At 39.8% G+C, this 25,131-nt stretch overlaps 1 protein-coding gene across 5 annotated transcripts in view; it reads right to left on the minus strand.

The window, feature by feature from the left end:
* The window catches only part of SUCLG2 (succinate-CoA ligase GDP-forming subunit beta), a 426,327-nt gene that overhangs the window by 23,100 nt on the left and 378,096 nt on the right, over positions 1-25,131 (minus strand). The window contains exons 12-14 of one of the 5 annotated variants that reach the window (XR_010155638.1): positions 11,180-11,373; positions 10,832-10,971; positions 2,745-2,868 (exon numbers count right to left, since the gene is read on the minus strand). The exons of 3 other annotated variants lie outside the window; for them this stretch is intronic. Coding sequence is in view for 1 of the 2 variants with exons in the window: in XM_063806898.1 (XP_063662968.1) it covers positions 2,795-2,868 (74 nt within the window). In the remaining variant the exon portion in view is untranslated. Of the gene's footprint in view, positions 1-2,744; positions 2,869-10,831; positions 10,972-11,179; positions 11,374-25,131 lie in introns of those variants that run through there. One more of the 5 variants, XM_063806898.1, reaches the window with a different exon arrangement.

The following is a 25,131-nucleotide window of genomic DNA, read 5'->3' on the forward strand; positions in this document are numbered from 1 at the left end:
GACAGGTAACAAAAGTAAAATTAAACAAGTAGGACTACATCAAACTGAAAAGTTTCTGCACAGCAAAGGAAAGAACCAACAAAATAAAAAAGCAACCTACAAAGTGGGAGAAAATATTTGTAAACTATATATCTGGTAAGGGGTTAAAATAAAAAATATATAAGTAACTAATACAACTCAATATCAATTATAATAATAAACTGATTAAAAAATGGGAAAAGGACCTGAATAGACATTTTTTTTCCAAAGAAGACATACAAATGGCCAACAGGTATATGAAAAGATACTCAACATCACTAATCATCAGGGAAATGCAAATCAAAACCACAATGGGATATTACCTCACACCTGTTAGGATGGCTATTAAAAAAAGTCAGAAGATAACAAGCGTTAGTGAGGATGTAGAGAAAAGGGAATCTGTATACTGTTGGTGGAAATGTAAATTGATATAGTCATTATGGAAAACAGTATGGAGCTTCCTCAAAAAATTAAAAATAGAACTACTATATGATCCAGCAATCTCAGTTCTAGGTATATTCAAAGGAAATAAAATCATTATTTTGAAGAGATACCTGCACTGTCATGTTCATTGCAGCATTACTCATAATAGCCAAGATATGGGATCAACCTAAGTGTCTATTGGTAGATGATTGGATAAAGAAAATGTAAGAGAGATGTGTGTGTGTGTGTGTGTGTGTGTTTGCATGTACGTATGTGTGTGTGTATTAGAATATTATTACATATTTTTAAAAGCTTTTAAAAAGAAGAAAATCTTGCCATTTGCAACAACATGGATGAGCCTGAAGGACATTCGGCTAAGTGAAATAAGCCAGACACAGAAAGACAAATACTGCATGATCTCACTTATATGTGAAATATGTGAAATCTGAAACAACACTGACCTCAGTAACAGAGTATAGAACAGGCTGAGGGATGGGGAAGAAAGGGAGAATACCAGTCAAAGGGCACAAATATTTAGTTATAAGATAGGACACCTAATATAAAGCATGGTGACTATAGTTAATAATCATGTATTGTATACGTGGAATCTGCTAAGAGAGTAGATCTCAAGTGTTCACACCACACACACACACACACACACATACACACACACCACACGGTAACAGTGAGATGATGGGTAAGTTAACTTGATTGTGGTAACCATTTTTCTATGTAGACACATATCAAAACATCATGTTGTATACCCTAAATATATGCAATTTGTATGTGTCAATTATACCTCAATAAAACTGGGGGGTGGGGAACTAACCCCAAATCTCAGAAGCTTGCAGCTTGTAAGAAAAAAGGTTTACTTCTCATGTATGCCACCTGCTATGTCCCTACCCAAATCTCACCTTGAATTGTAATAATCCCCACATGACATGGGAGGGGCCAGGTGGAGATAATAGAATCATGGGAGTGGTTTCTCCCATACTGTCCTTGTGGTATTAAATAAGTCTCACGAGATCTGAAGGTTGTATAAATGGGAGTTCCCCTGCACAAGCTCTCGCTTGCCTGCTGCCGTGTAAAACATGCCTTTGCTACTTCTTCACCTTCTGCCATGATTGTGAGGCCTCCCCAGCCATGTGGAACTGTGAGTCCATTAAACCTCTTTTTCTTTATAAATTACCCAGTCTCGGGTATGTCTTTATTAGGAACGTGAGAACAGACTAATACACCACCTACCATCTTGGGTCTTTACTCCAAGTCTTCTTAGTCTGGAAAGGAGGCTGATAGAGTAGTCACAATGCTGAACACTGTCACACATTGTGGCAGAGGAAAAGGGCTCCAGAGAGTCTTGCATTAGCAATTTAATGCTCCAGCTTGGAAGCTACCATCAAAACTCATTGGCTGGAAATAGTCACTCAGCCCTACCAAAAAAAGAGAAGTACAGTCCCACTATGTACTAGGAAGGCAAAGAACCAGAAATACTTGACAAATAGCACTAACAACTAAAACAGATCTCAGAGAATTTTTTGTTATATCCACACCTGAACAAATTGAAATAAGATTCTTTTCTTTAGAATTACAAAAAAGCTTAAGTATAGAAAAATTGCTGGAGAGGGACTTCAAAATTAGACTGGAGTCAGATTATGAAGAGTCTTGTATGTTTTGCTAAAGAGTTTATGATTTTTTCTGTGTTCAATGGAAAGTCTTAATGGACTTAATTCAATAGAAAAAGGGACCACTATAGTTCTTAACCAAGGGATCACTTGATTAGATCAGTATTTTAGAAATGTCACTCTAGCTACCATATGGAAATACTGGATGATTTATTGAATGAGCGAACATGTTGAAATGGGAGGCCAATTAGGAAGTTACTGCAGTGAACAAGGCATGAGTAGATGTGGATTTGAAATAATGCAGTGTTCATGGGAATGAGCAAGACAAACTAGATTGAAAGAAAATAACCTAAGAAGTAGAATTTACAGGACTTGGAGGAAGCCTGAGATTTACAGCTTGGACAGCTAAGTGGGTGTTAAGACTAATCATTTTGTTAGGAATGTAGAGGAGACAATAGTACATAGGCCTTGTCCATCATGCATGGTCTCTGAAAATTCTGAGATTAACTTTTGACCTAATACCCTGCCTACATTTCTTGCTTCTTGGATCAGTAAGGAATAAACTTCAAGTCCTCTTCTCTGTTCAAATTGTGATCCTCCAGAAATTTAAGTACCAAGTGGATAGCATTCCCAGATTTTCACTATACAAGCTGCCATTTTGAAATGAGTTGTGGCACATGATGGAGTCTATATCCGATTTATTTCTTCAGTCCATACTGACTACTAGGGCCTCAGGGTTTTGTCATAAAATTGGGCATGTGAAAATGGAAGTTCAGGTTGCCACCGTTTAGTTCAGATCTTCTCTCTGGAATAAATTGGAGATGGAATTTAATGTTTGACATTAGTTATTTAAATAAATTAATATATATGAGACTGATAGAAACAAGGATTTTTTAAACAGATTGAACACAATTCTTTTGGTAATACTAAAGATACAAATTATGGCAGACAGAGGATAAAATTAGAGGAGATCTCAGATGCTCGTGCAGAGATGGATGGAAATCCATTAGTGTACCATTACTGAAGCAATTTTCACAGTGCATTGAACCATGTACTACTAATGAAAGTCAAAATATTGAATATATCCTTTAATGTCACTGAACATGTATGTATTATAATGTAATATTAATAAACCACATATTGTATATATTCTTCTGTGTTTCTAGACTTTGTGGTCCCTGTTTATAAGCTATAATAATTGCAATGTCACTCAGATGTCATTTTCCTTTAACATCTGTGTGGATCATGTTTAAGGATGGTCATTCTAGGATCCATTTCTTATCTCTGTTCATAGAAAGTGAAATTCCAAAAACCATAATTCCCAGCCTCCTTTGCAAACTAGTGGCTAACCAGGTTCAACCAATGGGAGGTGATGTTGGAAAAGTGGAGGGCAGAAAGAAAGGAGCAGCCAGGATATTTCTGTTCCTCTCTCTCCCTTTCAGACAGCATCTTGTCTGCAGCTGCATTCCCTGCATGTTCCCACCTCCTACTGGATATACACTTCCTCTGTGTTCCTCATTTTCTCTGGACAGCCTCTCCTTTAGCTCCAGTTCCCACTGAGTAGCTACACTCCCAGGATTCCAGCTTTTGCCTGACAGTCCAAGATACATGGTCCCTGGGCCAGCTCCTCCTCCCAGGTTTCATCTCCCTCCAAGCATCTCTAACTCCTGGGCACTGATAATGTGCCTCTTCTCTTGGTCCTCCCAGTTCTAGCAGTAATAGCACCCTGTTACCATTGTTAAACTGTGAGGTGGCTTACCTTTCCCTATTCACTCGCAGCTCCTCCAACACCTCTGTGACTAGATCCCCATATTAAACCCCATTTACAGTGGTACCTTGGAAAGGATCCTCTATATAGTCCAGAAAGAGGGACTGTAGTCTGCAAGATGGCTTCAAGGGGATATTGAAAGCTATAAGGATGAATCAGTGGCAGAGACACTAAGGGACAAGATTCTGTAGTCAGGCTGTGGTGGGGAAGAAAGTATGACTCTAAGAGGATCTTTTGCTGAATGGATATTTCAGAAGAAAGATGAGACAAAGCTCTGAATGGGCTCTTTTATCTCCTCCTGCCCCATCCCCTTCTCCAGCTTTCAATATTAACATTCTCAGAGCACTGTCTCAAGGAAAAATGGACAACCCATTAACACTCCTATCCTCCATATCCTTACACCAAACATGCCCTAAGAGAAAACTTGGCTGCTTCCTCTGAGAATAAAATTGAAAAAAAAAGAGACATTAATATATTAATAAATTATTGAGAGCTAAATCAGTGTTTAAACAACATACTTTAAAAGCAATCTTTTGATGCCTCGTGTAGGATGGAAAAATGAGCTTATCTAACTTCAGTTAAATTGCCTGACTCTAGCATATGTCTGATTTTTTTTGGACAGGAGACGACAACACCTTTTACTAAATTCAATGGACTTAGAACACTCAGGCAACAAGAATTCAGAACATGGACAAAACAGTAGAGTCTAGAAGTAACCTTGTAGGCTTATGAATCCAACAGGACTGGGTTTGAATCCCAGCTATTCTGCCTACTAGCTTTGTGACTTTGCTGGGTGACTTAACCTAAATCTCTATGCCTCAGTTTTCCGAGCTTTAAAATGAGGATAATAGCATCTACCTCTTTGGATAGTTATGAGGATTTAAAGAGATACCTTTTGTAAAGTATTATTAGAGTACTGTTCTCTGTTCTCCGGAAGAGCTAAGAAAGTAGAGAGCTGAAGAAACTTGAAGGCTTAGCATTAGTGACTCTTAACCACTCAAATGAGTAAGAATTACTGGAGGAGTTTGTTAAGAATGTGGGATATTATGCTCTGCCCCCTGAAATTCTGATTCAAAAGGTCTGGAGGTGTATCCTTAAAATGTGCATTTTTAATAGATTTATACCCAGGATTTGAATGCATGTAGAACAAAGATCCCATTATGAGAAACACTTTCATTTGTTACTTCATTCTTTATCTATTTGCAAAATTTCCTTTAAATCCACTATTTCCCTTACCTTCATGATTTATCTAAATTCTAATGCTTTCTCAGTGCATCATCTGCACTCTGCCAACTCTGGCAACTTGGACACGGGTAGTGGTTAAGCCACTTACTGACCAGATAGCTTTGAATAAGTCTCTTCATTGCTTGAAACCTTAGTTTTGTCATCTAGAGTGAGATAATAATATTTGTCCTATATACCTCTTGGGTTACTAAAAGCATCAATGGAGGAAAAGGGTATAAAAGCATTTTTAAACTACAAGGCACTATACCAATGTGAGTTATTATTATATGGGGCCTGTTTGATTAAAATCTCAACTGAGGTATAAAATGGAAGGGTTTTATTTTTCCTTACCTGATGGTATCTGTGTGGTGTTGTCAAAGCTCATCTTTATCACTATAGAGCAAGCTCTTTTAATATATCTCATTTCAATCCCATGACTTTTCAGTCATTATTGGTTATTAAACCAGTCTTATTTTGGTCAAGTCTTAGTTTTGCCCATCTTCAATTTCACACTCAGCCCAAACAGGTTTTTCTTCTCCCTTACTCTGCACAGACTAGATTTATGGAACCAGCAGCTTAGAGGGAAGTGGGTATGTGTGCCAACACCTCATCTTCTATCCCAAACCCAGCTCTTGCTCCTCTTCCTTCAACAGGGAGAGAAAAAAAGTAATGCGTTCTATGTCCTTAGATCACAGCACCATGATGCACTGGCTGTTCTCTTTATGGGTGGTAATGGCCACTTCCTTGTGTGAACTACCCTGTGTAACATTGACTATGTGGCTCTTTTATTTTTCTTTGTCATGAAAGTTGATAGCTCATGGTCTACAGTTGTAGGCTTTTGCAGACCCCAAAAAGACAAACCAGGTGAGAAGCTCCATCCCAACCAGCTTCCCTAGTATCAATTACTTCTCAACAGATTTGCTCCCATGTTCTTGCTGGTAGCACTGAGCCACATCACCTCAACTCCAGCCCATTTGCTTCATACCTAGGTGGGTCTCACACAAACCTGAGCCCCTAACTCTTATCATTTCTCTCCACCCCAGTTCTCGTGCCCTATTGATATAGGAGGTAGAAATGAATTATTTAGGCAGATAGTGAGGGCAAAAGTGTCCTCAGTGGATTTTTCCCTTCTAACCAAAAGCAGCCCCCCAAATTATTACTTTTCTAACTGAACAGCCTGAAAAATTAAGCTGCAAACATAAATAAGGAAGCTAGATGCTAGCATGGGGGAATGCTGGAAGAAGCGCCAATAGAAAAGGGCTATCTGGGGGCCAGGCATGTCCAACATGGAGGCTTCGTCTTCCCTTTTTTTGTTACCATGTGTACAGTAATAGATAAATGGGCAACATGACACAGCTCAGACAGAAAACCTGCCTGCATAATAAAAGACTGGGGGGGGGGAGCAGCCAGAGATTCCTGCCCTATGCAAACACACCTGGCCCAACCAGTTTTTCACACCCTATGTAAATCAGGCACTGCCTCCCCACCAGCTCATCTATAAAACGCCCTGCATTTCACCATGGGTCCAGCAACTCATTTCTCCAGGACCCCTCTCTGCAGTAGAGAGCTATTCTCTTTCTTTAAACCACTCTTAACCTCACTCTTTTTGTGTCCGTGTCCTTGTTCTCCACGGCCATGAGACAGTGAATCTCCGGTGTTTGTCCAGACAACGAAGCTGTTTCACTATGGGCATAGATTGGATCCATTTTAGGGTCATACCACCAATCAATTCAGCAATGCCTTTTCCCCCACATTGGGAACTCAAAGGTAGGCAGTGAGTCTGACTGCTCAGTTAACAAGCAACTGGTGAAGGACGATGCTCATCTTTCCTCCTTGAAAAACCACTAAGCTTTCTTTATTTTATTTTATTATTATTATACTTTAAGTTTTAGGGTACATGTGCACAATGTGCAGGTTAGTTACATATGTATACATGTGCCATGCTGGTGTGCTGCACCCATTAACTCGTCATTTAGCATTAGGTGTATCTCCTAATGCTATCCCTCCCCCCTCCCCCCACCCCACAACAGTCCCCAGAGTGTGATGTTCCCCTTCCTGTGTCCATGTGTTCTCATTGTTCAATTCCCACCTATGAATGAGAATATGTGGTGTTTGGTTTTTTGTTCTTGCGATAGTTTACTGAGAATGATGATTTCCAATTTCATCCATGTCCCTACAAAGGACATGAACTCATCATTTTTTATGGCTGCACAGTATTCCATGGTGTATATCTGCCACATTTTCTTAATCCAGTCTATCATTGTTGGACATTTGGGTTGGTTCCAAGTCTTTGCTATTGTGAATAGTGCCACAATAAACATACGTGTGCATGTGTCTTTATAGCAGCACGATTTATAGTCCTTTGGGTATATACCCAGTAATGGGATGGCTGGGTCAAATGGTATTTCTAGTTTGAGATCCCTGAGGAATCGCCACACTGACTTCCACAACGGTTGAAGTAGTTTGCAGTCCCACCAACAGTGTAAAAGTGTTCCTATTTCTCCACATCCTCTCCAGCACCTGTTGTTTCCTGACTTTTTAATGATTGCCATTCTAACTGGTGTGAGATGGTATCTCATTGTGGTTTTGATTTGCATTTCTCTGATGGCCAGTGATGGTGAGCATTTTTTCATGTGTCTTTTGGCTGCATAAATGTCTTCTTTTGAGAAGTGTCTGTTCATGTCCCTCGCCCACTTTTTGATGGGGTTGTTTGTTTTTTTCTTGTAAATTTGTTTGAGTTCATTGTAGATTCTGGATATTAGCCCTTTGTCAGATGAGTAGGTTGCGAAAATTTTCTCCCATTCTGTAGGTTGCCTGTTCACTCTGATGGTAGTTTCTTTTGCTGTGGAGAAGCTCTTTAGTTTAATGAGATCCCATTTGTCAATTTTGGCTTTTGTTGCCAGTGCTTTTGGTGTTTTAGACATGAAGTCCTTGCCCATGCCTATGTCCTGAATGGTAATGCCTAGGTTTTCTTCTAGGGTTTTTATGGTTTTAGGTCTAATGTTTAAGTCTTTAATCCATCTTGAATTAATTTTTGTATAAGGTGTAAGGAAGGGATCCAGTTTCAGCTTTCTACATATGGCTAGCCAGTTTTCCCAGCACCATTTATTAAATAGGGAATCCTTTCCCCATTGCTTGTTTTTCTTAGGTTTGTCAAAGATCAGATAGTTGTAGATATGTGGCGTTATTTCTGAGGGCTCTGTTCTGTTCCATTGATCTATATCTCTGTTTTGGTACCAGTACCATGCTGTTTTGGTTACTGTAGCCTTGTAGTATAGTTTGAAGTCAGGTAGCGTGATGCCTCCAGCTTTGTTCTTTTGGCTTAAGATTGACTCGGTGATGCGGGCTCTTTTTTGATTCCATATGAACTTTAAAGTAGTTTTTTCAACTTCTGTGAAGAAAGTCATTGGTAGCTTGATGGGGATGGCATTGAATCTATAAATTACCTTGGGCAGTATGGCCATTATCACAATATTGTTTCTTCCTACCCATGAGCATGGAATGTTCTTCCATTTGTTTGTATCCTCTTTTATTTCCTTGAGCAGTGGTTTGCAGTTCTCTTTGAAGAGGTCCTTCACGTCCCTTGTAAGTTGGATTCCTAGGTATGTTATTCCCTTTGAAGCAATTGTGAATGGGAGTTCACTCATGATTTGGCTCTCTGTTTGTCTGTTATTGGTGTATAAGAATGCTTGTGATTTTTGCACATTGATTTTGTATCCCGAGACTTTGCTGAAGTTGCCTATCAGCTTGAGATTTTGGGCTGAGACAATGGGGTTTTCTAGATATACAATCATGTCATCTGCAAACAGGGACAATTTGACTTCCCCTTTTCCTAATTGCATACCCTTTATTTCCTTCTCCTGCCTAACTGCCCTGGCCAGAACTTCCAAAACTATGTTGAATAGGAGTAAAACCACTAAGCTTTCTAAAGTGATTTTCTCATCCACATCCACCCCCCCCAGGAAGGGAAACAAAATGAGTCCCATCTCACCCTATCCCCATTCCCCAAAGAGAAGAAAGGATAAATTCAAGTGCAGTTCCATTAAACTGGCATTTCTCGGCAAATCTCATAATAGGCGAGAGTCATTTGGCTGAATGTGAGAGTAACAGGGTGTGTTTTGATCTCAGGTAAGGATTATTACCAATTCCTCAAAAATTGAAAAGTCCCACACAGGACCCCTTAGTAGCTCTTACATGGTAATTATCAGTCATAGCCTGGATGTCTCAGGATTCCCCAGATGTAAGGTTATGGTTGTCACTAGGGCTATTCACTGATATGTCTTGTCTCTTCCTTTAGGTACATGTTGGGATTGTCTTTCCTTGCCCCTTTCAAATTTGATTTGGTCATGAGACTTGATAGGACCTAAGAAACATGTGTCAGTTCTGGGCTGAGAAATTTAGGACCCACTGGGCCATCCTCACATTCCTGTTTTCCTGGCTCTAGCAAGCCAGTAGCAATGTTCCAGATGGTCCAGCCTCCATCAGATTGGATTGCTGAGAATATCTTTGATGGACATGAAGTGCATTGTGGAGGTTTTGATCCAAGACTTTTGGACTGTCACTGCAGCATAATCTAGACTAGGCTGAATACAAAGGGATGAGTGGAAGTGTAAACACTGAAAAAGAATTCTCAAAGACAATCCACCCAGTTCAGTGGAGTGAATACACAATGAGTAGGAAGAGTGTCATAAACCTGCCTAATCTTAGAAGACCTGAGAATCACCAAGAAGGGGAGCACATTGCATTTGTCTACAGAAGATAAGGAACAATCCCAATGACTACTTTTATTAGCAGTCATCAAATTTCTCATGTATTTGCATAACTGTGGCATGTGGTCCCATACTGTGGATGTTCTGGTTAAAATAGAGTGAATGCCAGTGGAGGAGAGATGCACGTGTTTGGAAACTCAATAACAATTTATGTAAATATGAACAATGGAAACAATTTATTTCCCTTATTGAAGAGTTTGGTGTTGTTTTGTTTCCTTCAACTGGCAACATTTGATAAAGTTGCAGAAATGGGAAATTTCAAAATTTTTATAATTTAGAAAGACTGTTCATTTATTTATTTATTTACTGAGATGGAGTCTTGCTCTGTCACCCAGGCTGGAGTGCAATGGCATGGTCTTGGCTCACTGCAACCTCCACCTCCTGGGTTCAAGCAATTCTCCTGCCTCAGCCTCCCAAGTAGCTGGGATTACAGGCGTCCGCCACCGCCCAGCTAATTTTTGTATTTTTAGTAGAGACAGGGTTTCACCCTGTTGGCCAGGCTTGTCTCGAATTCCTGACCTTAGGTGATCTGCCCACCTTGGCCTCTCAAAGTGCTGGGATTACAAAAAGACTGTCTTTTTAAAAAGCAATAAAACTTAGGAAAAAGAAAAGACAAGCCCACAGATGGATAAAATATTTGCAGTACACATATCTGATAAAGAACTTGCATCTACAATATACAAAGAACTCGTAAAACTCAACAATAGAAAAACAAAACTCAAATAATGGCCAAAAGATCTGAATAGATGTCTCACCAAATAAGACATACAATTGGCAAATAAGCATAGAAAAAGATGATGAACATCATATGTCATTAGAGAATTGCAAGTTAAAACAACAGTGAAATATCACTACACATCTATCAGAACGGCTAAAAAATACTGACAATACCAAATGCTGCTGAAGATATGGAACAATAGGAACCTTCATTCATTGCTAGTGGAAATACAACATGGTACAGCCACTCCAGAACTGGCAGTTTCTTACAAAGATACATGTAGTCTTACCATATCATCCAGCATTATGTCCACACAAAAACCTGCACATGAATGTTTATAGCAGCTTTATTCATAATTGCCCAAAACTGGAGGCAACCAAGATGTTCATCAACAACTGTGGTACATCCATATGATGGAGTGTTATTCAGCTGTAAAAAGAAATGAGCTATGAAGTCACAAACAAACATTGAAGAGACTTTAAATTCACACGCTAAGTATGATGGTTAATGTGTCAACTTGGCTAGGTCATGGGACCCCGGTATTTGGATAAACATTATTCAAAATGTTTCTGTGAATGTATTTTTTTTTAGCTGAGATTAACATTTAAATCAGTAGACTTTGAGTAAAGCAGATTACCCTTTATAACGTGGGTGGATCTCCTCCAATCAGCTGAAGGCCTCAATAGAAAAAGACTGAGGTTCCCTGATGAAAAAGGAATTTTGCCAGGAGACTGCCTTCAAAGTCAAACTGCAGCATCAGCCCTTCCCTGGATCTCCAGCCAGCCAAATTACCCTGCAGATTGTACTGTATGATTCTAACCATGTGACATTCTGGAAAAGGCAAAACAATTTGACAGTGAAAATAGAAGCAGTTGCCAGGGGCTCAGAGAGGTGGGGGCAAGGATGAATAGGTAGAACACAGAAACTATTTATTAGGTCAGAAAACTCTTCTAAATGATACTGTAATGGTGGATACACGACATTATGCATTTGTCAAAATCCATAGAACGTACAACGCCGAACCTTAACACAAACTATGAATTCCATTTAATAATGTGTCAATATTGGTTCATATTTTTCCACATCTAAGCTGGAGATAATAAAATGAGACTTAGAGAGTTGTCATGAAAATTAAATGAGAGAATATGTGAAAAGTTCTGGGCCTTGCGACTGGCTCAAAAAATGGCAGAGATGTAGCCATGTAGATGATGCTCAGAGAAAGAGGAGGAGAGGAAAGGAAAAAAGGAAGGAAGAAATAACCAATTTCAGGGCAGATGAAGGCTTCAGAATATTACAGGTTTTTCATATTCAGTTACTGTCATTATTACCTTCAGCAACATAAGACCCTAGATTATAGCCAGTATAATCCTACAGGTTAGAAAAAAGGATAGAAAAAAAGTAAAATCTTTACAAAATAATTTCAAATTACATACGAGTCATATTGAAACGCTTCCTTTTTATACCAGAGAGGGAAAACACCATCTAAGCTTCCAATGGAAAAAAAAAAAGTCTGAACATGTTTCCAGAATAAAACTGTAAGTTTGAGGGGAAAGTGGATATTTGGTCTCAGTTTCCACCTTCACTTTCACTTTAAATAGCCTGGAAGAAAAGTTAAAATCTAATCAGGACATATTAGAGTTTGGGTGTTTTTGAAAGAATTAAGATTTTAGCACGATTTTTCTTAATTATTTTACAACTTTTTTTCCTCCCTGATGCGAATGTTATGCCACATAGAAGCTGAAGAGCCAGGTAGCATGCCCCAGTTTCCACAGCAAAGGCTGAAAAACTTTAATTGTCTTAAACGAAGAGTCCTTTGCCCTGGATTTGCTGGATAATCTCTATTTTAAGTGGCTCTTCTTATTATTCTGTCTCAGAGACTGTTTTTCAAAGCCCTGATTTTGCCTGTATGCCATACTGTAGGAAGTCATATGATTTGGGGCTGAATCTACTGCACAAGGTCTAGTATTTAAAATGCTGGAGAAAACATTTTAATAGAGAAGACTTAGAAACATACTACCTCACTTGACTGGAGGTAGGCATGTAGAGAATTTGTCCCAAGCCCCAAAGCTAGTTTGTGATAAGCCAGGATTTGTACCCAGATCTATGGGACTTCAGAGACCACACTGTTAATGACACTTTTCATTTCTGAGCTCTTGAACCCCAACACCCAAGTGATTGTTTTTGAGATGAATCCCTTTCCAAAAGTACAGAAGTACAGTTCAGGGGGCAAAATTAACCTAAAGGGAATCCCTTTCTTTGGCCAAATCCATCAAGAACTCTAAAACATATCAAATGCACAGTCCAAACACCTGAAATCCTCTTTCCTCACCTACCTTCACAGCCAACTGCTCTGTAACAAATGTCAGACTATACTCCCAACTCCTCCTTCATCTCAGGCCACTAGTAGATCAGCTCACTACTGTAGGCCTAAATCCTTTACCTTTCCCTGCATTCTTTCCATTTTACTCTCCACTCTCCCCCCACTCTCCCAGCCCCTTTTTCTTAACTCTGCATTCCCAAAGCCCCAAGAACCTGTCTTCTGAAGTCAGAGCTTCCCTAAGCCAAAACTGTCTGAGAACATTTTATTTTAAGCAAATGTGGGGAGGAGAGAAGAGTGGAGCATTCTCAAATTGTAAATCCTAATATTTTGCCCTTTTTTTTTTTTACACTTGTGAGATCTCCTAAGTCAGATTCTAAATCCCACTCATTTCTGAATCTCTCATATATGGTTTCTGGTTGCTATCCTACATTACATCGCAAGCAACTACCCTATTTCCAACATTATCTCTTCGGGCTTTGTGATAAGGCTTTGTACCCTAAAAAACCTAAGTAACCCCTGTTTTCAATAATTACCCCTGGGACACTCATGGCACTTTTTATTAGCCATTATGGCAGATTATGTTTTCCAGAAATGGCTGCAATGATACATATCCCATTCCACATGCTCTTCTTACAGTGTGACCTTGACACTCCTCCCTCAGGCATTAGGGTCAATGTTCTCTCCCTTTGAACCTGGGCATACTTTTGTCTCTACCAATAGAATACAGGGAAAGTGGCAGTGATTTCCAAAGCCAGGACATAAAAGGCATCACAATTTCTACCTTGGTCTTGGGTCACTCATATTGGGAAAGCCAGCTGCCATGCATTGAGAACTCTCACGCAACATAGTAGAGAGGAATTGGAGCTCCAACCAACAGCCAGCATCACATTGTCAGGCATGTAAATGAGTCATGTAGGATGTAGGTCCTTCCACCCCACTCAAGCCTTCAAATGACTGTAGCCCTGGCCAATATAGGACTGCAACTGTGCAAGGACTAAAGCAAGAACTGAGCAATAGAAACTGGAAGTAATAATATATCAATATTGCTGCTTTAAGCCACCAAATTGTGGACTGATTTTTTTGCAGCAATACATCAATATACTAGCTATTCTAACCTAATCTTAAATTTATCCCAGCATTACATCAATTCAGATGAATTTTAATGTATCTTTCAGGGAAGGAAGAGTTTCAAAAAAATTAAGGCCAGAATGGAGGTGGGGTTGGGTTCTCTTATTGCCCCAAAGAAATATGGAGCACTGGGACCAGAGAAAATGCCCTCAAAAGATGAGTGAATTCAGAAAATAGACTACTTTTACTTTTCAGCCTTTTCTGAGACCCTGAATTGATATAGTTGCTGTGGCCAAGTCCTAATTCTCTGGATGATAAAGAATATTTGATCATGGGGTAAGAATTCAAATCTTTCTAATTAAAGCCCCAAATGAACTCTGTATCATTCAGGATAATAACATTAACAGTCTCTGAATTTTCTTCTGTGTTGGGGGAAAAATTCATTCCCAGGCATGAGCCAATGTGGGCTTCTGAAAGCCTACTATTAAAGAATTTGAGAACCCAACAATAATCTGATGGTGGCTTCAAGGTCAGGGAGGCACTGATCTTGCTTTGCAGGGACACAGGCTGGGCTGGCAACATCAACAGTCACTGAAGGAGGGCCGTGGCATACTGTCCAGAGGGATCAAACAGGCTATGGAAAAATGATGACCTGCCGAATAAGCTTCAGTAGGAACGGGAGGACGAGATGCCCTATATTTGTAGAGAAACGGTTTTCCTCCTCCTCCTCAGGACACTCAGGTTCCTGCTTATTACTGTGCAGAATGTCTCAGTGAACACGAAAGGGGGCCTGCTAGATACCACTGGGAGGAAAAAATTGGTGCTGGTGATTAATTTCCCGAGACTCTAACTTCTACCTGAAACTGGGGTATTTCTCCCTTTAACTTGAACACAGCAAACAGCTATTTGGGGGAAGATGCATTTTGAGATATGTTTCCAAGTCAGGCTGACCCCTTTTATCTCCAAGGAATAAAGGATCACTCAGGTTTCCTCAAGCCATGGGAGTTATTAGAAGAACAAATATGGAAAAAAGCAAGATAGCATAAGAGCTATGACTGCTTCTCGACACACAAACACAGGAAACATCACATTCCCTAATTTTTCTAAATTAGATCAAATCTAATATCACCACCCCCCATTACCACATTGGTAGAAATCTAATCTTAGTCATTTCAGAGAAATGGATAAATAAGAACCCTGGAACCTATGGAAGTCCAGTGAGGTTGGGGAAGAGATTCTGATATTCATAGTTCATTATGGACAGCAGCTAGAATGTTCCTTGACTAAATTCCCCCAAATTCATTCAGATATGCTCATGGCATCCACTCACTTTAGGATTTGGCTCCCAAAGTCACAGTATATAGTCCTCATGCTCCAGACATGCACATGCCACCACTGTCATAGGGCTGCCTCCCCTAGGTGCTGCATGGAGGGATATACACCCTCCCCTCTAATCCCAATGATGGAAAGCCCAACTCTTGCTCATCACCCCCTGCCCTCAACCCCTAGAAGCCTGTCCTTTTGACAGTGGCGGTAGCTGGTGAGAGTACTCAGTCTCAGATACAGATAATAAGATGGTGTCTTACCTATAGAAAATGTGTAAACAATAATAAAACCCACAAGTCTGTTTCTTTTTTTTTTTTAATTATCACCTTGCAGGCAATTTTAAAGTACTCATTTCTGCCCAGCGGCAGACCATTCCTACTTCTCATCCTTGGTATGGCCACTGCCTTTTGAACAGTCAAGAATTATGTTCTTATGAGCCTAGAGTTGGAAAAAAGTCTCTCTGTCTCTCTCTCTCTCTTTTTTTTTTTTTTTTTTTGTTTTTTGAGACAAGGTCTCTGTACCGACGCTGGAGAGCAGTGGCCCAATCATGGCTCACTGTATCCTTGACCACCTGGGCTCAGGTGATCCTCCCACCTCAGCCTCCAGAGTAGCTGGCACCACAAGTGCACAAGAATAAAATTTTCAACTTTTTGTACATGAAGAACTTTATAATCTGGTATCATGCAAAGAACAGGAACTATGATACCTCTGGCTACATGGGAATAAGAACCTGAGCTGTCCAGTTAATCCTCATTATTCTTGTTGCATGGAGATTTCCCACTTGGCTGTTTGCCTCTGACCCAATCAGTGGTGGGATAGGTTCATAGGGTGCTCCGATGTTGATTTATGAGTAAGGACCCTCGTTTAAGTGGAATGCAGGTTTGGTAGATATAGTAAGATTTAACCTACCCAACAGAGTTTCAATTTGTTGGGTGCCTTTCAAGGTGGGCAGGTCAGGGAAAAGGATGGGGTCTGGAGTGGCACACTCCGTGAGCTCTGTGAAATGCCTTTACATGTGGCTTGGATGATTGAACAAGGCCATGTCAGGTCAGCATCCAGGGCTAAATACCTGCTACTGCCTTGGTAGGAAACTTCTTTCTGCCTCAAATTCCCTACCCAGAAGGGAGGATTAATACCTTCATGATAAGTCCTCAGAGGATGTCTGACCAGATAACAAAAAGGAATAAGTGACTTCCAGGACAGAGGATACTTATCTATTTCATAAATTAAGGTACATAGCTTATTTCATAGCTATTACTAAGCTTAAGGTACCATTTAGTAAGGAGGAAAGATGAATTTAAAGCAGTGTATTTCAAAGTGTGGTCCGTGAACCAACATCATCGGCATCAACTGTGAACTTGTTAGAAACAACCTTAGTTGTTTTAACCAAACAAGAATTTGGAGATGTTTATTACTGCAGCTTGTGTATACTATTCTAACTGATATAACTACAAATCGAGACTTGTGACATGGACCAAAACTAGTGCTTCAAACATTTATGCAGCCAAAAGACACATGAAAAAATGCTCATCATCACTGGCCATCAGAGAAATGCAAATCAAAACCACAATGAGATACCATCTCACACCAGTTAGAATGGCAATCATTAAAAAGTCAGGAAACAACAGGTGCTGGAGAGGATGTGGAGAAATAGGAACACTTTTACACTGTTGGTGGGACTGCAAACTACTTCAACCGTTGTGGAAGTCAGTGTGGAGATTCCTCAGGGATCTAGAACTAGAAATACCATTTGACCCAGCCATCCCATTACTGGGTATAGACCCAAAGGACTATAAATCGTGCTGCTATAAAGACACATGCACAAGTATGTTTATTGCAGCACTATTCACAATAGCAAAGACTTGGAACCAACCCAAATGTCCAACAATGATAGACTGGATTTAGAAAATGTGGCAGATATACACCAGGGAATACTATGCAGCCATAAAAAAGGATGAGTTCATGTCCTTTGTAGGGACATGGATGAAATTGGAAATCATCATTCCCAGTAAACTTTCACAAGGACAAAAAACCAAACACCGCATGTTCTCACTTATAGGTGAGAATTGAACAATGAGAACACATGGACACAGGAAGGGGAACATCACACTCTGGGGACTGTTGTGGGGTGGGGGGAGGGGGGAGGGATAGCATTAGGAGATACACCTAATGCTAAATGACGAGTTAATGGGTGCAGCACACCAGCATGGCACATGTATACATATGTAACTAACCTGCACATTGTGCACATGTACCCTAAAACTTAAAGTATAATAATAAAAAACAATTTATGGCTCTAGATATATATATAAGAAAAAAAAGAAAGGCTGAAAATTAATGAGCTAAGCAATTAGTTAAAGAACTAAAACCAACAACAACCACATAGACTCAAGGGAAATAGAAGAAAAAATTGTAAAGCAAAATAAAAAATATAAGGTTTAAATAGAGATAATTCATTAAGTCAAAAGTCAGTTCTTTGAAAAGACTAGAAAAGTCAACAAATCTCTAGTGAGTCTGATCAAGAGACAAACAGATAAGGCAAAATCTGAAAAAAAGTTATTTGGGCTAGAAAGGGGCTGTATTGATCAGGATAATGCAAACCAGACACTCAAAAAACACCCCAAATCTCTGTGGCCTAAAATAATCTTATCACAAACCAGTGCAGGTCAGTTAGCTCTGCTGGGTGACTGTCATCCAAATGTTGAAACAGACTGCAGAATTGTCCCCACTGATAGGAACAGACAACTGCCACCAGAGCAACCAGGAGCAGGGTGGATTTGAATGGTGCACCTGAACTTCCAGAATTCTAGCCCACTGGCTTTTCGGGCTTGCTCTTATCATTTTATTAGTCTGGAAATAATGTGACCCCACATTTTATGTGCTTAAATTTTTTGGATCCTGATATGGTTAGGTTTTGTGTCCCCACCCAAATCTCATCTTGAATTATAATCTCCATAATCCGAATGTGTCAAGGGAGAGACCAGGTGGAGGTAAGTGAATCATGGGGGTAGTTTCTCCCACGCTGTTCTCATGACAGTGAGTGAGTTCTCAGATCTGATGGTTTTGTAAGGGCTCTTCTCCCCTTTGCTAGGCCCCTCTCCTTTGTAGCAACTTGTGAAGAAGGTGCCTTGCTTCACCTTCACCTTTCACCATGATTGTAAGTTTCCTGAGGCCTCCCCAGCCATGCAGAATTGTGAGTCAATTAAACCTCTTTCCTTTATAAATGACCCAGTCTCAGGCAATTCTTTATAGCAGTATGAAAACAGACTAGAACAGACCCCAAGTATTGTTTCTGATACGGCCATGTTGTATTTGTGAAAAAAACTAAGTCACAGAACCATTTATTACATGTCACCATTTTTTAAAGCTTGAAAACAACCAAAATGAGAAAATGTATTGTTTAGAAATGTAAGCAAATAGGGTAATATTACTTTGCAAAAATAATAAACACAAAATTTAAGAGTGCAGTTAACTTGAGAGTATATTCAGGCAAATTCAATTGTTTTAATACTGTTCTAGTTCTTGAGTCAGATAGCATGTTTTCAGTATCCTTTTTATTATTGTATTTTATGTCTAACTGTGTCCTATATGTTCTTCTGTATGTATTAAGTACTTCCTCTATTCACCCTCAGTTTCCACTTTGATTTTTGACCTTAGCTTCTCAATTTCTCAGCTTCTCCATCTATGAAGTAGGGATCATTACATTAGCTTCTACTTCTCTCATTGGGAAAGGGTAAATGACTACAGTAGTTCCCTCCTCATCCATGGTTTAGCTTTCCATGGTTTCAGTTACCCATGGTCAACTGTGGTTCAAAATACTAAATGGAAAGTTTCAGAGATAAACAATTCAGAAGTTTTAAATGGCACACTGTTCTGGGTATTGTTATAACTGTCCTATTTTATTACTAGTTTTTGTTAATCTCTTACTGTATCTAATTTGTAAACTAAACTTTATCATAGTTATATACAGGAAAAAACATAGTCTATATAAGGTTTGGTACTATTTAGTTTTGGGCATCCACTGGAAGTCTTGGAAGACATCCTCCATAGGCAAAGGGGGACTAGTGTATTTTGAGATCTTAATGCAAAAAGTGTCCATACATTTCAATTTCTTCAGCTTCTCCAAAAAGAAGCAGGCTTAGGACAGTGGAGAAAAGACATGATGTTGTGTTCCTGTTGCAATATGGCTGTCTAGTTAATGATCTTATGATCCTCACACAGGATAGGCTTTTTGTCCTCTGGGTGCATTTTGTAGAGGTGTGACACCCTGGGCTTTGTTACATGTGACAATTTATTAAAAATGAGTTTCCCATATTTGCATAGAAGGGAACTGTGGGACAAAAGGCAAAAAAGGAAAGAAACAGAGAGAAGACAGGAGGGAGGTAGGAATCAGGGTAAGAAGAAGAGCAAGACCAACCGTCTTTATTGAATCTACTTCCCTCCTGTGAGCTCCAGGGTCCCTGTGAAAAGCTAAAGTACTTTTCACTGTCTAATTTGACTTGCTCATCCAAGAACTGGTAATTCTGTTAAGCAACAAGCAGGCACTCCATAGCAAAGACCAGAAGTCGTTAACTTGTGCCCAAGACCTGTCTCCCCACTTCTAAGAATACACTTCAGGGGTCCCAGAGAAAGAAATGATACTTTTAATGTTAATACACAAAACAGGAAACAACCACAGTGTGTATTTTCTGGATAATTCTAGCCAAGAGAATTAATGAGCAATAATAGTTTTAAAGGCTAGAGCAGTTGGGGCAATATTTATTCATCTGTAACAGCCTATGAAATACAAAGTATAAAACAAAAGGCATTACAGATTGGGGAAATTAAACAAGCAGCCAGTGAGGCTGAGTGGAGCTTTTCAGAGAAGCTGTAAAATGTACTCCGAAGCATAAGAGGAAAATTAAAGATCAAAAGGACATTATCATATTCAAGCGGTTCTGCAGTACACAGCCTCACCTCTCCTGGACTTTGAGAGAAAAGCCGTCAGTGGTAATAATTAAGGAAGCCTGCACTTGTTTTTTTAATAAATATTTCATATGTCACCTGCTTCTGAGAGGAGCCGTAACATGCCACAGCCACTGCATACTTAGCAGTTGTGGAATGACAAAAACTGGGCTAATTATGCTAAGATCATACAAATTTAGAAGCGAAGACAGTGAAAGCTGACAGGCTATGTCAAGGGCTATGAATTTGGGTTATACACAGAACTCCAGGAGTTAGCAGTGTCAGCTTGTTATGTGCCAGGCACCCTTGCAGGTCTTACTCACTGGGGCACCCTTGCAAAGAGTTCTAAAAAACACCTTTTGGCAAGAACAGCACTTCAGAGGCTTTCAGACATGAGTGGACCAAAGCCAGAAGAGCCTGCATCCCGCCTTTCCCAATGGCAGAGAGACCTTAAGACTCAGATTGCAAATAATCCTGCCTGTTTTGACCTCTTTGAGTGAGGAAAATTTCTTAATCTCTTTGAGGTTCTGTTTCATTATTCATTAATTTCCCAAATATGTATTGAGCACCTACTCAGTGTCAGGCACTGGCACTAGACATTGGTAGCATAGCTCTGAATCAGACAGGCATGTGTGCCCTGGTGGCAGTCTCATTCTAGAGGGAAAGACAGGTAAGAAACAAGTGAAATATGTAATGATGCATGTTAAGAAGAAAGGTAAATCAGGGAAGGGGGATCAGAAGTGTTGGAGTTGGGTGACTGGGAATTGTTTTTTTGTTTTCTTGTTTTTTTTTTTTTTTTTGAGACACTCACTGAGAACGTCGTAGATGAGGCTGAAGGAAGTGAGGAAAAGAGCTGAGAGGATATGTGAGAGCCGAGAACCCCAGGCAGAGTGGCAGCAAGCACAAAGGCTCTGTGCTCAGTGTGTCAGAGAAGGAGCCAGGCTGCAAGAAGGCAGGGAGAAGAGTCAGGTAGGGTGAGGTTAATAGGAGATGAGGTCAGAGAGGCCATGAAGAGGTGGCAGATCACAAAGTCTTCATAGTTAATTGTAAGGACTTGGATTTCATGCTGATGAGATAAGCAACCATCAGAGGGTTAGAGCAGGGGGACACTGACATGGCTTGATCCTGTATCCCCACCCAGATCACATGTTGAATTGTAATCCCCAGTGTTGGGGTAGGGACCTGGTGGGAGGTGATTGGATCATGGGGTGGTTTCTAATGGCTTCGCACCATCCTCCTAGTGTTGTTTCAAGTGAGTTCTCACCAGACCTGGCTGTTTAAAAGTCTGTAGACTTCCTAGTTATTTCTTGCCTTCTGCTAGCTTTTGAATGTGTTTGCTCTTGCTTCTCTAGTTTTTTTAATTGTGATGTTAGGGTGTCAATTTTAGATCTTTCCTGCTTTCTTTTGTGGGCATTTAGTGGTATAAATTTCCCTCTACACACTGCTTTAAATGTGTCCCAGAGATTCTGGTATGTTGTGTCTTTGTTCTCATTGGTTTCAAAGAACATCTTTATTTCTACCTTCATTTTGTTATGTACCCAGTAGTGATGCAGGAGCAGGTTGTTCAGTTTCCACATAGTTGAGTGGTTTTGAGTGAGTTTCTTAATCCTGAGTTCTAGTTTGATTGCATTGTGGTCTGAGAGTTTTTGAAAAGATCAACAAAATTGATAGACCGCTAGCAAGACTAATAAAGAAGAAAAGAGAGAAGAATCAATAGACTCAATAAAAAATGATAAAGGGGATATCACCACCGATCCCACAGAAATACAAACTACCATCAGAGAATACTATAAACACCTCTATGCAAATAAACTGGAAAATCTAGAAGAAATGGATAAATTCCTGGACACATACACCCTCCCAAGACTAAATCAGGAAGAAGTTGAATCCCTGAATAGACCAATAACAGGCTCTGAAATTCAGGCAATAATTAATAGCCTACCAATCAAAAAAAGTCCAGGAGCAGATGGATTCACAGTCGAATTCTACCAGAGGTACAAGGAGGAGCTGGTACCATTCCTTCTGAAACTATTCCAATCAATAGAAAAAGAGGGAATCCTCCCTAACTCATTTTATGAGGCCAGCATCATCCTGATACCAAAGCCTGGCAGAGACACAACCAAAAAAGAGAATTTTAGACCAACATCCCTGATGAACATCGACGCAAAAATCCTCAATAAAATACTGGCGAACCGAATCCAGCAGCACATCAAAAAGCTTATCCACCAAGATCAAGTGGGCTTCATCCCTGGGATGCAAGGCTGGTTCAACATATGCAAATCAATAGATGTAATCCAGCATATAAACCGAACCAATGACAAAAACCGCAGGATTATCTCAATAGATGCAGAAAAGGCCTTTGACAAAATTCAACCCTTCATGCTAAAAACTCTCAATAAATTAGGTATTGATGGGATGTATCTCAAAATAATAAGAGCTATCTATGACAAACCCACAGCGAATATCATACTGAATGGGCAAAAACTGGAAGCATTCCCTTTGAAAACTGGCACAAGACAGGGATGCCCTCTCTCACCACTCCTATTCAACATAGTGTTGGAAGTTCTGGCCAGGGAAATCAGGCAGGAGAAAGAAATAAAGGGTATTCAAGTAGGAAAAGAGGAAGTCAAATTGTCCCTGTTTGCAGATGACATGATTGTATATTTAGAAAACTGCATCGTCTCAGCCCAAAATCTCCTTAAGCTGATAAGCAACTTCAGCAAAGTCTCAGGATACAAGATCAATGTGCAAAAATCACAAGCATTCTTATACACCAATAACAGACAAACAGAGAGCCAAATCATGAGTGAACTCCCATTCACAATTTCTTCAAAGAGAATAAAATACCTAGGAATCCAACTTACAAGGGATATGAAGGACCTCCTCAAGGAGAACTACAAACCACTGATCAACGAAATAAAAGAGGACACAAACAAATGGAAGAACATTCCATGCTCATGGATAGGAAAAATCAAGATCACGAAAATGGCTATACTGCCCAAGGTAATTTATAGATTCAATGCCATCCCCATCAAGCTACCAATGACTTTCTTCACAGAATTGGAAAAATCCACTTTAAAGTTCATATGGAACCAAAAAAAAGCCCTCATTGCCAAGACAATCCTAAGGCAAAAGAACAAAGCTGGAGGCATCACACTACCTGACTTCAAACTATACTACAAGGCTACAGTAACCAAAACAGCATGGTACTGGTATCAAAACAGAGATACAGACCAATGGAACAGAACAGAGCCCTCAGAAATAATACCACACATCTACAACCATCCCATCTTTGACAAACTTGACAAAAACAAGAAATGGGGAAAGGATTCCCTATTTAATAAATGGTGCTGGGAAAACTGGCTAGCCATATGTAGAAAGCTGAAATTGGATCCCTTCCTTACACCTGATACAAAAATTAATTCAAGATGGATTAAAGACTTAAACGTTAGACTTAAAACCATAAAAACCCTAGAAGAAAACCTAGACAATACCATTCAGGACATAGGCATGGGCAAGGATTTCATGTCTAAAACACCAAAAGCACTGGCAACAAAAGCCAAAATTGACAAATGGGATCTAATTAAACTAAAGAACTTCTGCACAGCAAAAGAAACTACCATCAGAGTGAACAGACAACCTACAGAATGGGAGAAAATTTTTGCAATCTACTCATCTGACAAAGGGCTAATAAATAGAATCTACAAAGAACTCAAACAAATTTACAAGAAAAAAACAACCCCATCAAAAAGTGGGCAAAGGATATGAACAGACACTTCTCAAAAGAAGACATTTATGCAGCCAACAGACACATGAAAAAAATGCTCATCATCACTGGCCATCAGAGAAATGCAAATCAAAACCACAATGAGATACCATCTCACACCAGTTAGAATGGCAATCATTAAAAAGTCAGGAAACAACAGGTGCTGGAGAGGATGTGGAGAAACAGGAAGACTTTTACCACTGTTGGTGGGGCTGTACACTGGTTCAACCATTGTGGAAGTCAGTGTGGCGATTCCTCAGGGATCTAGAACTAGAAATACCATTTGGCCCAGCCATCCCATTACTGGGTATATACCCAAAGGATTATAAATCATGCTGCTATAAAGACACATGCACACATATGTTTATTGCGGCACTATTCACGATAGCAAAGACTTGGAACCAACCCAAATGTCCAACAATGATAGACTGGATTAAGAAAATGTGGCATATATACACCATGGAATACTATGCAGCCATAAAAAATGATGAGTTCATGTCCTTTGTAGGGACATGGATGAAGCTAGAAACCATCATTCTCAGCAAACGATCGCAAGGACAAAAAACCAAACACCGCATGTTCTCCCTTATAGGTGGGAATTGAACAATGAGAACACTTGGACACAGGAAGGAGAACATCACCCACTGGGGCCTGTCATGGGGTGGGGGGAGTGGGGAGGGATAGCATTAGGAGATATACCTAATGTAAATGACTAGTTAATGGGTGCAGCACACCAACATGGCACATGTATACATATATAACAAACCTGCACGTTGTGCACATGTACCCTAGAACTTAAAGTATAATTAAAAAAAAAAAAAGTGTGTAGACTTCCCCCTTCACTCTCTCTCTCTCCTGGCCATGTGAAGATGTGTTTGCCTTTGCCTTCCGCCATGATTGTAAGTTTCTTGTGGCCTCCCTGACCATTCTTCCTGTATTAGTCAGAGTTCTCTAGAGGGACAGAACTAACAGGATAGATGTATAGATGTATATATGAAGGAAAGTTTATTAGGAGAATTGACTTACACGATCACAAGTTGAAGTCCCACAATAGGGATTCTGCAAACTGAGGAGTCAGAAAGCTAGTCCGAGTCCCAAAACCTCAAAAGTAGAGAATCCAATACTGCAACCTTCAGTCTGTGGCCAAAGGCCGGAGAGACCCTGG

Source organism: Pan troglodytes, chromosome 2, assembly GCF_028858775.2.
Source record: "Pan troglodytes isolate AG18354 chromosome 2, NHGRI_mPanTro3-v2.0_pri, whole genome shotgun sequence".
Lineage (NCBI taxonomy): Eukaryota > Metazoa > Chordata > Mammalia > Primates > Hominidae > Pan > Pan troglodytes.